The 12,802-nt window shown below is 43.1% G+C and overlaps 1 protein-coding gene across 5 annotated transcripts in view; it reads left to right on the forward strand.

Annotated features, from left to right (window-relative positions):
* Positions 1-9,680, forward strand: part of LOC307014044 (voltage-dependent T-type calcium channel subunit alpha-1I-like) — a 151,717-nt gene extending 142,037 nt beyond the window's left edge. For 3 of the 5 annotated variants that reach the window (XM_079641716.1, XM_079641714.1, XM_079641717.1), the window contains 4 exons: positions 3,970-4,107; positions 6,192-6,390; positions 6,757-6,926; positions 7,246-9,680. In XM_079641716.1, coding sequence (XP_079497842.1) covers positions 3,970-4,107; positions 6,192-6,390; positions 6,757-6,926; positions 7,246-7,974 — 1,236 coding nt within the window. In that variant the 3' untranslated portion in view covers positions 7,975-9,680. The remainder of the gene's footprint in view (positions 1-3,969; positions 4,108-6,191; positions 6,391-6,756; positions 6,927-7,245) is intronic. The other 2 variants (XM_079641715.1, XM_079641718.1) reach the window with 1 other exon arrangement.
* The last annotated feature ends 3,122 nt before the right edge of the window (positions 9,681-12,802 follow it).

Genomic DNA, 12,802 nt, shown 5'->3' on the forward strand with positions numbered 1-12,802 from the left:
CACCTTAGAATATGAAACCTTTTAATAATAGAAAAAAAAACCTGTGTTGGGATAGGGCCATTTTAGCAACCATGTGGCTAGATGCTTTTAACAATGTCATTTAAAAAATGCACCCAGGAACATAGTTTTTCGAGCAAAAGAATGTTCCTTGACAGCTGTGTTCAGTTAGAGAAAGAGGGCAGCACTTTCAGTCGTCCACAAAGCAGCCAGACTGAGATACCAACTGATTGCAGAGTACGCACCGTCTATTGGAAAACGACATGGTTAAGTTGCCGTGTTCAGTCAGGACATCTTACCAATGGCTACACTCATAATTCAAAAATATTCCAGGATATTTAAGTCTCGTTTTATTTGAATGTTCAGTGGTGGGAAAGAACCAGGTCAGCTTTGAAGCTCCGAAATACATTAGTGCTGTCACAGATGTGAGGCACCCAAATCAGATTCTTGCTGTCAAATACATTTACATTTAAAAATGTTCTGGACACAGATTTGTAGATGGAGCAATCATAGAAAATTGTGAAAAACTTGATTTTCAAAATGCTTTTACCCCTTTGCCTGAAAGTGGGACTGAATATGGATCATTCTAAGAGGTTTTGGTCCATTAAGCCTGATTCTGTCTTCTGAGATGTTGGGTAAACATAACCCCAGGTGTTGGATGAAAATAAAGTAGACACAAATGTCAAAATATACAATAGTAAGTACACATACATGCACACACAGGATGTTTTGTTGTGCAAAACCAATTTCTGCCTGAACCTGAATACACAAACTGACTCACATACAAGACAAACACTTTTTGGCACAAACACAACCATGATGTTTTGTTGCAGATTACATGCATGCAGGGACACACTCAGAAACATGCATTTGCTTGTACTGTACTTTCACTAACATACTCACAAAGGGCTTCATTCATTACACAATGCAGATTGTATGAAAAGTGAATTAACTGTAAAGGGCATCAACTACTGTATGTGTTATTATTTCACAGTATAACTCAGTATGAATGCATCATTATTATGTATCAACTCTCCATATGTGCAGAAATGTGGATTAATGAGGCCTGTTGCATGCTAACACACATGCAGCCATCCCTGATTTGCATGCATGCACGCACTAACACTCAACTCCACTCGTGCTTGTATTTTGGGGTATTTTGTAAGCAGGAAAAGCTGTACAAACCAAACTGTTGAACTTACTATCCTGTGCCAGTGTTGTCCATCATAATGACAAAGTGCAGCGGGTCAGCTCAGAAGGGGCAATAACTGGGCTCTACCCCTCCTCACCTGTCAGGCTGCTTTCTGCCTGTCTGCAGATGCTGTCAAACTATCAATCTGTCCTACCTCTTTCATGCTTCCTCTTTCCATGTGTCCCTTTGCCCCTCTGGCTTTCCCCTTTGTTTATCTCTGATTGGCTGTATCTGATCCTGTACTGTTATCCTATAATTTCCCATGAACTTAACCATCAAACGTGCATGCTGTTCATTTATGTGTGGGAGATAGATCCTGTGTGGGTGTGTGTCATTTTTTAGACAGATGTTCTTTCACTTCTGTGTTATGTACAATGTTTTTTGTGATTAAGCGGACAGGCAGACACAGCAGGACACCTGGGTGCAAAGTGTGCGTCAGGGGGAATATTCATAAAGTAGCTGCCTAATTAAGAGAGACTGACTGACTGATCTTAGTGTTCAGCGAACAGTTCAATGGATTACTGAAGGCTGTTTCCATTTGTTCAGCAGCTATCATGCATTAGCAGTAAACACCATCATTTCTCTGAGTGCCGTCATGGAAGGCGGTATCAGATTTTAGGAAGCTGTTTTAAAGTTCAGAAAACTACCTGAACAGGCACAGGGCTAAAACATTGACATCAGCAGAGCCTGCATTGGTCAGGCAAAAGATATCCCATAATGAGAGAACTGGGGTGCACAGTCGTATTGGCAGGTTAAAGAAATTAGAAGAAATGATTTGCAGAATATACTGTGTAGATGTTCTGTATTGTGGAACATACATGTATATCACTTAAAAGCAATTATGATACAAACATCGGAATACATATTACCAAATCATTGAAATCAGCTATGATCAGCAGAGTGGTCTTTAGGTCGACCTGAAAGTTATAGACAGCAAACAGGACGATTTGGAGCTGTGCTTGTTTTTGCTCCTGTATGTTGTAGAAAATTATAATTTGACTGCTGGTGTAATTTGTTTAACATAAATGCTTATCGTGTCCACACTAGCATGTGTCAGTCACTGTGGCCCTCAGGCCCTGAGATATCAGTCAAGCTTATTATTTTTGCCAACTCACTCTATCTTCTAGTATCATTGCCTCCCAGTGGCATTGATGAAAAAGAAACCAATGCTTTTCCTTTTTCACTGTCAGGCTGCAATGGACATTTTCAATCGGGTCTTGCCTGAGTCCCGTAGTGAAGCCTTTAATATCTCTGCAGTTACCCTGGAAGCAACTCCCCCTGTATTCATCTTGCCTTTTTCATTGTCCCCAGAGGCACAGTCAAGAACACGAGAAGTAGTTTCCATTAACTTCCAAAATAAATGTACCAACAAATGATTCCCATGGACCTTTTTCAAGCCATTTACAAGCCAACAGTAAATCCGCAGATAAGGCACTGCTAAAGTAGAGAGAGAGCCGGTGTACAGAAATAAAACAGAAAAAGTGCTCCTTTAAATTAATGAGTTGCATTACCTCTGCTTTGCTTCCTCGTCTCATCCCACCTCTCTCTCTTTCTCTATCTCTTTCTTTCCTTCCCCCCCCTTTGGGCAATGGTAATGTACTGGTGCATATCAGCCATGAATCGTTCTCTATGAACCTCCTTTTCTTTCTCTCCTACGGGTACGTGTTAATTTATCGCTAACAGGCCTCACTCCATTGGATTTCACTGGGCCCGTTTTAAGTACCCTTCTTAATGCTTCTCTCTGGCTATTTATTGCTCCGTCTCTTTAAAGAAAGCACTGCTTGAGCTCACCATAGCACCCCCAGAACCCTGAATTCCACTCCAGCTCACTGTTTGCAGTATGTTTTGAAATATGTGAACTTAAAGCGCTGTAAGGGGAAGGACAGGGGAAAAGCTCACAGAAAGCTTATGTCGCACGATTTTCAAACCCACTTGCCAAATGATCTGCCTGCCGAGCAAACCTAGCTGGAGATGATGTTGAAGAAATGAGAGGGAGAGAGAAAGTAGTAACAGTTTGAGTAATTGTTGTCACTTCCTAATGACTTGGGCTTTTTCGTAAAGGTTGCTATACATGTGTGAGAGTATTTCAAGGATTATGAAACGCCATTACAAACAGCAAACTCATGTCAATGTACACCTGTGTTTGAAAACATACTCGGTCGGCTGTAGGGGTAGAATTATGAGGGTCTGGTGCAGCTACAACTTCACTCTTGATGGCCAGAAAGACATCTCTCACTTACATGTACATGCACACACACACCTGCTGTGTACGCACTGCTTGGATATCTGCCTCTCGCCGCTCATTCAGCCTCTCTCTCTTCACAAATGTTGCTCAATGAATGATGACAAAGCAATGTTGTTATTTTTTTTTTTAAATCTCTCACCTTGCTCTCTTTACAAACAGGTGCCTCTGCATTTTGGCCACTTTGAATTGTCAACATCTGGTGAAGCATATCGAAACTTGGTGGAGGTTTTACCTATTTACCTGTCTGTGTAGCTCATATGGGCCTATAGGAGTATCTCTATGTAAACCATAAATGAATAATGAGAGACATCTTCAAAACAGTGTTGCTGATCCTTTAGAATTGTAATATCTATGTATACAAAGATAGACACTGAGGTCAGTCATGGTTGTTGTGAACAATAGAATAAATCATGCATTATATTTAGCACTGATAAGACAATGCGTTATTAATTCCAGGAAGTGTCAAATGTTTGCTGCTCCTATTTCCCCTCCCTTCCCGTCTTAAGGCATGAATAACAGAGGTAACTTTTTGCAGCAGATCAGGATGGCAGAGATTGAGCAGGCATCCCTGAGGTCAGAGCAAATGTCAGACAAGTCCTCGTCCCCCGCCCTGCCAGATGACCTCAGCCTGGACGAACACACCTCCTATCAGCTGCTGCCGCAAGAATGCAAGGTGCGTGTGAGCAGAGTGGGGGGGATTTTTCCAGACGGCCATAACTGCCTTAGATAACAGAAGTGAGAGCAACACATCAGACATTTGAATTGAAACATAAAAACACATTGTACTCATACGCCTTGTGATTTATTAACATAATAATATGTTTTATTGATCATTTTGCTTTGTGGCAATTGCGGGACGGATTCAAATGGCCCTCGGGCCTTTTGTAGCATATGTGTGCCTCAGACTTTAGAAAGTACTGAGTACTAATAATTATATATACGCATATCCCCAGGACTCATTAACGAATGAAAAAAAGACATTGCGAGGTCATTAAAATGTTGTTTTTAATACGCTACAAAGTTAGATCCCATTTTTTAAAAAGTGGTAATAATGTGCATTTTGCAAAGATTTAGTTTTATTGCCTTGCCAAGTAGTTGCTATTCAGGCTGCTTGGATAGAAATCCTGCTATAATGATGTTCATTCCAGTAACACCTCGCAGGGAGTGATTAGTGACTATGTGACCTATAGAGCCAGGGACTGAACATCTACTGTAATGTCAGCACCTGGTTTATTTAGTTGGGCTGCATACCCGCTTGTCAGATCTTCTCAGAAAGTCTTTTTGTGTTAAAAAATAAAGTTTTAGATCAAGAAAAAGCTGCAGTAACCACTCTCATAACAATGCATCCTCATTTCACTTATGCCCACTAGTTTGTACTTGACATGGTACTTTGTCCTTTTGCTCCCAAAGGGTGAACACAACCAATAGTATATTCTATCCGATCATTTGTTATATTTAATCAAGGAAGCACAAAACAAATGACCATAATAAAACCTTTGGCTAGCTATGCTGTAGGCGCTCCTGTGAATTACAGTCCACACCTTTGGTTCCAGAGGCCCCTTTATCTCTGTCTCTCTGTGTGTCAGTGGTTACTATCTTGTCTTTGAAGAATCCACAGTCTCGGCTCATGAATAAAACTAGGCTCTCCCTAGTGCCTGTCCTGGGTGGCTCTCTTGCCTCCATCTCTTACACCCACTCTCCCCATTTCCACTTTATCGTGCATGCTTCTACTCTCCCAGCGTTGCCCCTCTGGTAATTGCACACCTTCTCTGCACCTCCCTCTAGCCCCTCTATCTCTTTTCCTTATCGTCCGTCCTTCCTAGATATCCTCCACTGTAATGGGGTAATGCTGCTTGGTTGAGGATAGCCAGATAAGCCTGCAATCGCCAAGCATGGCTGTGAACCAATGCTCATTAGAGAAAGGGGGATATGAAAATAGATAAGAGGGAAAGGCAGAAGGTGAGGCAGGATCTGAGGTTAGGGATTTGATATGTCAAACATTGTTTGGTAAAAAAGATTGTGTGTGCAAAGCCTGTTTGAGGTGTGTTTGGGTGTGGGTGGCTGTCTACTTGAAAGGGGGCTGTTCAGTGGCTAGGACTGAACAACTCCGAGATACAATACACTAGTGGGAGCACAAAAGAGTACCCACACACACACTCCTGTGCACGAACACGCACACATGATTCTGCAGTCCCTTCATGATGGTAATTAAAACGTACGAGGTAAGCTTACAAATCTGAACTGCCCTAATCTACCTCCTGCTTCCACTTCCAGCTGTTGCAGCCATCACACACAGGCACATTTATAACCAAACATTTATTGTCACGATATTTAAAATGAACATGTCAATTACAGGCTTTTTCAGCTCATAATCAGTCCTCACCGCTTCCCTGGTACTTACAGGAAACACCAGAGGGGTGATGTGAATAAGAGGCCATGTTTGATATCGGCAAGATGCCAAAGGGTCTTCTTTCTTCTATTCCACATTTTATATCAGGCTTCTTCGAGCAATTATCACAAACATGATGCTAATCCTTAACTTGTCTTGTCCTATTGCAGAAGGAATAAGAGCTAAAGGCTAATACAAGCTATGCTAATGACTATAAGCCCAAGCATGTCTATGTGTTTTCCCCTACATCTCCAATGTGTTTTTTTTTTTATAAATTGAGTCAAAGTCCACACCTACTGGATTAACCTCTCCTGTAGATGAATTAGAAAGTACGTTCTTTAATGTCTGCTCATCTGTTTTTTTTCCAGGGAAGGTGCAGCAGTGACTCCCGTAGCTCTGATGAGGCTGGAGGGGGGGGGAGTCATGCAGGAGGCCCCACCACCCAGACGGTGGTGCAGAGCCTGGGCCAGCCCTGCAGGCCCCTCATCGCTGGGATTGATGTGGAGACTGCAATACAGGAGATGCAAACACATCGACCACACACATGCACTCCTCACTGTAGCCCTGGTGAGTAAAAGCAGATATTAATAAATATACATAAACATATTTCAGTATTTTTACTCTACTACCAAGCTGATTTTCAAAGGAATCTATTCATGATAAATTAGTTGAAATATGCTTTTGTACCAGCAAATAAAATCCATTTCTATTAAATGTCTTGCTTGGTTTTTGTGCAGCTTACAATATGTTCCAATTTCGGTGGTGAGTGACATTTGGAAGACATATTTTTAGCAAAGATTTTCTCTGGTGAATATTAAAGAAAAACACAAAATAGTTTTTTAGGAGGTGGTGGAGCTGGCACAAGGTTGTATATCAAATAGAATCACAAATAATAGATACCCACTTCTCATTAAACCCCCCCCCCCCCCCCAGGTGGCGTTTCCAGAAGCAGCAACCAGGAAAGAATCGGAGAAGGTGGAGGAGGAGCGAGTGGCGTGTCTCCTCTCTTTCATCTGCCTGCAGAGTTCTTCCACCCAGCAGTAGCAGCCTCCTGGGCCTCACTCCGCTCCCCAGGGGCACACAGCAAGATGCTCTGCACACAGGTAAGACGAGAGGGGGGGCATACACAATCAAACAGGTTAGAAAACACTAAAGAGGATGAAGATAGTTGTGAGGTGTTATCGACTTGGAGGCTTGAGTCATTACAGTAGATTGCTGTTAATGGTGAAGCAAAAACTAAAAGATGCCGTAGGAGAAATGACCGGACAACAGATGATGCTTTATCCAATATTATGATGAAAACTGCATGGTTTAAGAGTCAGTTTCTAACTATTATTGTGTGCTCTGTTAAAATAATATGTATTACTGATTGAACATTTGTGCTTCCCTTTATTTTGTCTCCTTTCCACTTCCTGTCTTCAGTACCCATCCCACAGTGACTCGTCCCTTGCTACAGGCAGCTCTGAGGGCAGCCTCCAGACCACCCTGGAAGAGGGCCTGAGCTTCAGCATCTCCCCACCACAGAACTTGGAGTTGTCTTTGCCGACACCTCCCTTACCACTCGCGTGCCCCCTCCCGCTGCCTGAAGACAGCACCGCCATCTCCTCCCCGGTCCAGACCCTGAGACCGCGGCCCACCCCCTCGTCGGCCCTCACCCTCCTGGCCACCAAGGGCCACCAGCGGAGCCAGAGCAGCGGCCGAGGGAGCACCAGCCCGGGCTACACCCGGGACGACTCCATCGACCCTTCAGACGAGGACCTGGGCATAGGTATTGGGTCGTCCATTGGGGGCTGTGGCTCCAGCCAAGCGGGCAACAGTGAACATTTGTCAGAGACGCTGAGCAGCTTGTCTCTCACATCCCTGCTGTCCCCCAGTTCCCTGGTGTACCCGGGCGTAGCAGTGAAGAAGTGCAACAGCACAGGCAGCCTGGACCAAGGGGGGATGCTGCTGTCGTCCCGGGGCAGGGAGGGCCGCCGGGAGATTCTGGGACTGGAGCTTATTGACCCCCAAGGCTTTTTGGCCAACCCTTGGACGGGGGTATTGGTGGATACAAGAGGAGAAGGAAGAGGGGAAATAGTAGATGGTCAGCAAGGGTTCAAAGTGAAGAGCTCAAGCCAAACAACAGTAGGGCCTTGTCGGGAAAACAGATGAAACCTACTGTTCACTCTCTCTTTGTCTCTCCATTCCTTGGATCTAAACCCATAGCTGTCCCTCTCAATCTCTCTGCTTCCATCAGTGAGAGAGAGGCTTGATGACACACGATGTCCCGTATTCCAAAACCAAACCCTCATCTTGCCCCCTCAACCCCTTTCTATACGTTTGTGACAAGCCCAAGTCCTATTTTGTGCTACCTAGAGTACTGGTCTTGGTTAGGCGACGAAGGGCCCTGGCGAAGTAAAGGCCCAAGGGCTTAACTTGAAGGGCTGGACATGGAAGGTTCTGCTCACATTGGAAGACCAGGAGACCCATTTGTATCAGGGAGTCAGTAAAAGCAGAGACAAAAGAGCTTTAACTCAAAGACCCGAGAGAGTCTTGTTATTGCTCAACTGTAATTTTATTTTCCTGGTGTCAGCTTGGGATCGCTGAGGTCGAAAATGCAAAAATAGAAGCACCCAAACTGAAAATAGCTCTCCATGCCAACACAGACTGTTTGGGATTGTTTATGTTTCAGAGGCAGTGCCGCAAGTAAGTGGGAGGAGGCTCGGAAGTGGCAGAATATTTGAAGGCGGAAGGAAGGCTGGCAAAGGAGAAGGCAGGTCATTTGTTTGGCTGGGAACGCAGAAAGCGGATCTAATGTCCATCTGTTCTGGCAGACGGAAACAACAGGTCCTACTCTCTCTGGACCTTCTGCTGAGTTCAGAGTAAAAATGCAAGGTAGAGGATAGTTCAAGAGTGAGTGCTCATAGCGTGAGTGAGAGCACTGCCTCAGGTATCCAAGGCATGAATTAGATTACTCTCAACACTTCACCATACCTCTGTATTTTTGAAACAGGAGATGGGCATCGACTGATCAAAGCTTTGTGCCTCTGTTAACTCGAGTTGCAGCGGAAAATGAAAATAAATTGACAGATTGCGGAGGTATGACCGTGCATGGAGCTATTTGTGAAATTGGTTATTTTTTTCTCTCTATCTCCAGCATATCACACTCACTCAAACATGAAGAAATGAGTCTGAATGAGAGCCAGGTTGTGTCAGAAGAAACAATAAAGTGTGCATGGGGCAGCCTTTTGACAATAAAGTGAGTCTTGAAGCACACTCCTTTTTCACTTCCTCTCACCATGCTTAAGGATTTGAGACGAATGGACAAACCCACAAGAGTTGCGAGGGACGTAGACTGCATGAGGGAATTGCATTTAACCAAGATTTTTACCTATATACAGAAGTGTATCAAGATGTCAGTGTTGGGTGATAACCATGTGATTTCTATTCCACTATTTTTGTAGAAAAAGAGAATAGGCAAGTGTTGCCGTTACTTAATCCCTATTTCATTTAACCCATACGATCTCTTTAACTTGTCGTCTAGGACTTTTTGTCTGCCAGTGGCTTCCAGTTTTATAACATTTTTTTAAAGTGTGGACGGTGTATAAAACAACGAAGCAAAAAATGTCAAATGAACTTTGTGCGCTGAAGAGATTGTTCCCTCCAGCACATTTCTCTTTGGGGACACTGGTTCCTCGTGGATTTTTTTTTTTTTTTTTCAGACGTTGGAGTCCCAGGGGACAACCAGAGACGCGAACAGCCATATTCACTCAGCACATGAGGATCGTTCTAGCTCACAGACATTTCCTTGCTGCACACAGGGAACTTTGTTTGCTTTTAGCCTCTTATGCTAAAAAAAAAAAAAAAAAAAAAAGAAACCTTGAATAGCGGGAACCATCTCTATGAAAGCTTTAATTTGAGAGTTACTCCACAACATATCAATTATGGACACATTAGTGTTCTTTAAGCATGGTTCTGGGATTGCAATACAGTATGCTTTTTCTTGAAATGACCCTGATGCACTCATCTTCTCTTCCCCATCTCCTCACACATACAGTATGTTGTAGCAACCCTTACACACACCATGTGTTTGTTATCAAAAACTGACACTGTAATAATGAACAAAACATTGCATCTTTTAATGCAAGCTTATTTTGCTTCTCGCTCCATCCCAAAAGGACATGCTCATATTTTAGCCTGATATTTAGAGGTAGACTGTTGTATCCCCAGTGTTTTGATCATTACCTTACTTTTTTACATTTCTCAAAAAAGAATTAGGTGATGTGAGAAAATCTGAGGGATTGACCTTTTGTACCATGCAAAATCACTTTGATGACTATGTTTTATCACATGGTGTTAGGTATTAATGGGTGACAGTAAAGACAGTTGTGTGTGTGTGTGTGTGTGTGTGTGTGTGTGTGTGTGTGTGTGTGTGTGTGTGTGTGTGTGTGTGTGTGTGTGTGTGTGTGTGTGTGTGTGTGTGTGTGTGTGTGTGTGTGTGTGTGTGTGTGTGTGTGTGTGTGTTTATGACTTCAGGTGAAGAGTTGCCTTTTCCTGAAGTCTCCCGTTTGTCCGTGAGAATCCCTGAGATTAAAGTTTTGCTGAGGGAAAAACGCGAAGCAACCAAGGGCTGTTTTAGCTTCAAATATATATCCTAACAAATCCTTATGTCATATGGCATCAAAGGTTAAAGCCTGATTACGCAGCAATAAATGTTCTATGTGTGTGCCCTGAGTAAATGATGTCAATGTGATTTTTATCTCCTCAGAACACAACAGTATTCATTACTGTCTGTTTTTGCATCTACTACTGAAACAACAACCAATCAGATAGCACCTCTGCCCTCTCGAAGACCAATCAGTAGTGAAATGGGCTGCAATTGGACGACATGAACAATTGAAGTTATTGAACTCAGGTCGGGGGGTAAAAACCACTGGTACATTTTTAAAGATAGCTGTAAAGGTGTGCTCAGACTGAAATCGGAGAAAATGTTCAACTCGCTTTAGTCGCACAAATTTTACTGCTGGAGTGTTTAACCTCGCCTAACAGCCAATGCACCCAGAGTCCAGATGTTAGCTGAAACTACCTAACAGTGTGTGTGAGCAGAGTGTGCCTTTGTACAGTAGGTGTGTGCTACAGCTCTGAATCGGACTGATTTGGAAAGTTGATCTCAAGCTGTTTCTGTTATTTCCTCCGGACTCTCTTTGTCTCTGTATGTTCATAAAGTGGAGTACAACAGCTCGGGTTTAAGCACACACTTTCTGCAGCATTTTCAACCTGTGTGGACGTGTTTTTGCTTCAGTTCACGCTGCCTTGAGTAAACTACCTTGTCCATTGAATTTGTATGCAATCACGCCGCCTCTGAAATTTGCTCCGCCTTCAGTCTGAACACACCTTAAGAGTGTACAATTCACATGTGTACATATCTTTGTATTTTGATCTGCATGTGTGCATTGCTGCCAGTGACCCTGATTATATCATTAGTATGCATTTCATAAAATTGTACAAAGTTAAAGGGAATGCCCTGTTGTTTTTTGACTGCTGCTATAAATCCACAACAAAATATCAAATAGGAGTAAAAAAAAAATGTTTTGTTCCAACACATTCACATGATTAATAATATTTCAAATTACGTTTATGGTAAGTCAGAAACAGCTGATTCTATATCATTAAACGTGTTGTGTTAATACGTATCTGATAAAAAGAGAGTCATAACTGTATGAGGCAGGGAAAGGAAAGACAGGGACACAAAAGCAGAAAGTTTACCGAGTTGACAGCTGGACAACAGACAGTGTGAGAGACTGAGGTAGAGATGCTGCCGGAGCAGGAGACTTCTCCAGACAGCTTGTCATCAGCAGCCTCCCCAGCAGAGCCGCCGGTGCGAGAGAGCACATTATACATGCACGCTGATCTCCGAGGTGTTGTTTACCTCACACCCACAACCAACCAGCACTCCACCTCATCTAACCTTTCAAAACCAGCTCTCCCTGCAGGCCCCCTGTCCTTCAAATGTCACTGCAGGAGGGTGTGTGGTGAGCGGTAAGTGTTCCTGTTTCTCTAAAACTGTGAGTTGTGGGTGTGTATGCAAGCAGGGCCGCCCCTCCCTACAGGCCAATCACGCAGGCTGCATGGGGCCCCGCCTTGCGCAGGGGGCCCCGCCCAGAGGGCCTCAGCTGCTGTGCGCAGTTCTCCGCTCAGTTCTCCGCGCACCCCCCGCGAGAGTGAGAGGTGACAAGGGGAGCACGTCTGTAACCCGACACCGTTGCAATGAATCGAAATCTGATCAATCACGCACGGCTTTGATACGGCCACTAGTGCAGGTGAAGAGATGTCGGTGAAAAGACAGTTTCAGTCCGGCGCAAAAAACAAAACATGAAGAAACTAGAGCATCACTCGAAGGTGGGTTATTGTATGAGTCAAATGTACTACTTGCGAATGTTGTATAAATCAAATGGCTAATTGCCATATTAAAACATCAGCTGCAATTCGCGACATGAAGAAGGCAGTCTCTGCATAGCATATAGGCTAATGGAGATGCAGTTATTTCCAGCCTTCTTTATTTACCGTTCATTCAAGTCTGTTATGCATTTTATCTGCTAATGTACAGGAGGAAGAGTGATCAACTGTCTGTCTAGTTGGCTTGCATAACAGTTAAAGTTTACAGCCTAAAAAACATGGAGCATTTTTCCCCTTTTATTCATTTGTATGTCAATTTGCACATTTCATGGTGATGCTCAGCCTCCCACATTGCTGACAGAGAGAACTACATTTGAATACAGATTTAAGAAATATCAGTTTTTGAGCATGTCATAAGAATGTTTTGTCTTGACTATATTACAACTATATTATAATAAAACAATATAGTATTTTTATTATTGAATAGATTATGATTATCATTATTAGTAGGAGTAGTTTATTTGCATTAATTATATTTTAATCTTTTTGAGGCTAGTATTTGCTGAAAATGCTGAAAATCCTCCAGCATCATTGAAGTCTCCGG

This window comes from Notothenia rossii (assembly GCF_949606895.1).
Source record: "Notothenia rossii genome assembly, chromosome: 8".
NCBI lineage: Eukaryota > Metazoa > Chordata > Actinopteri > Perciformes > Nototheniidae > Notothenia > Notothenia rossii.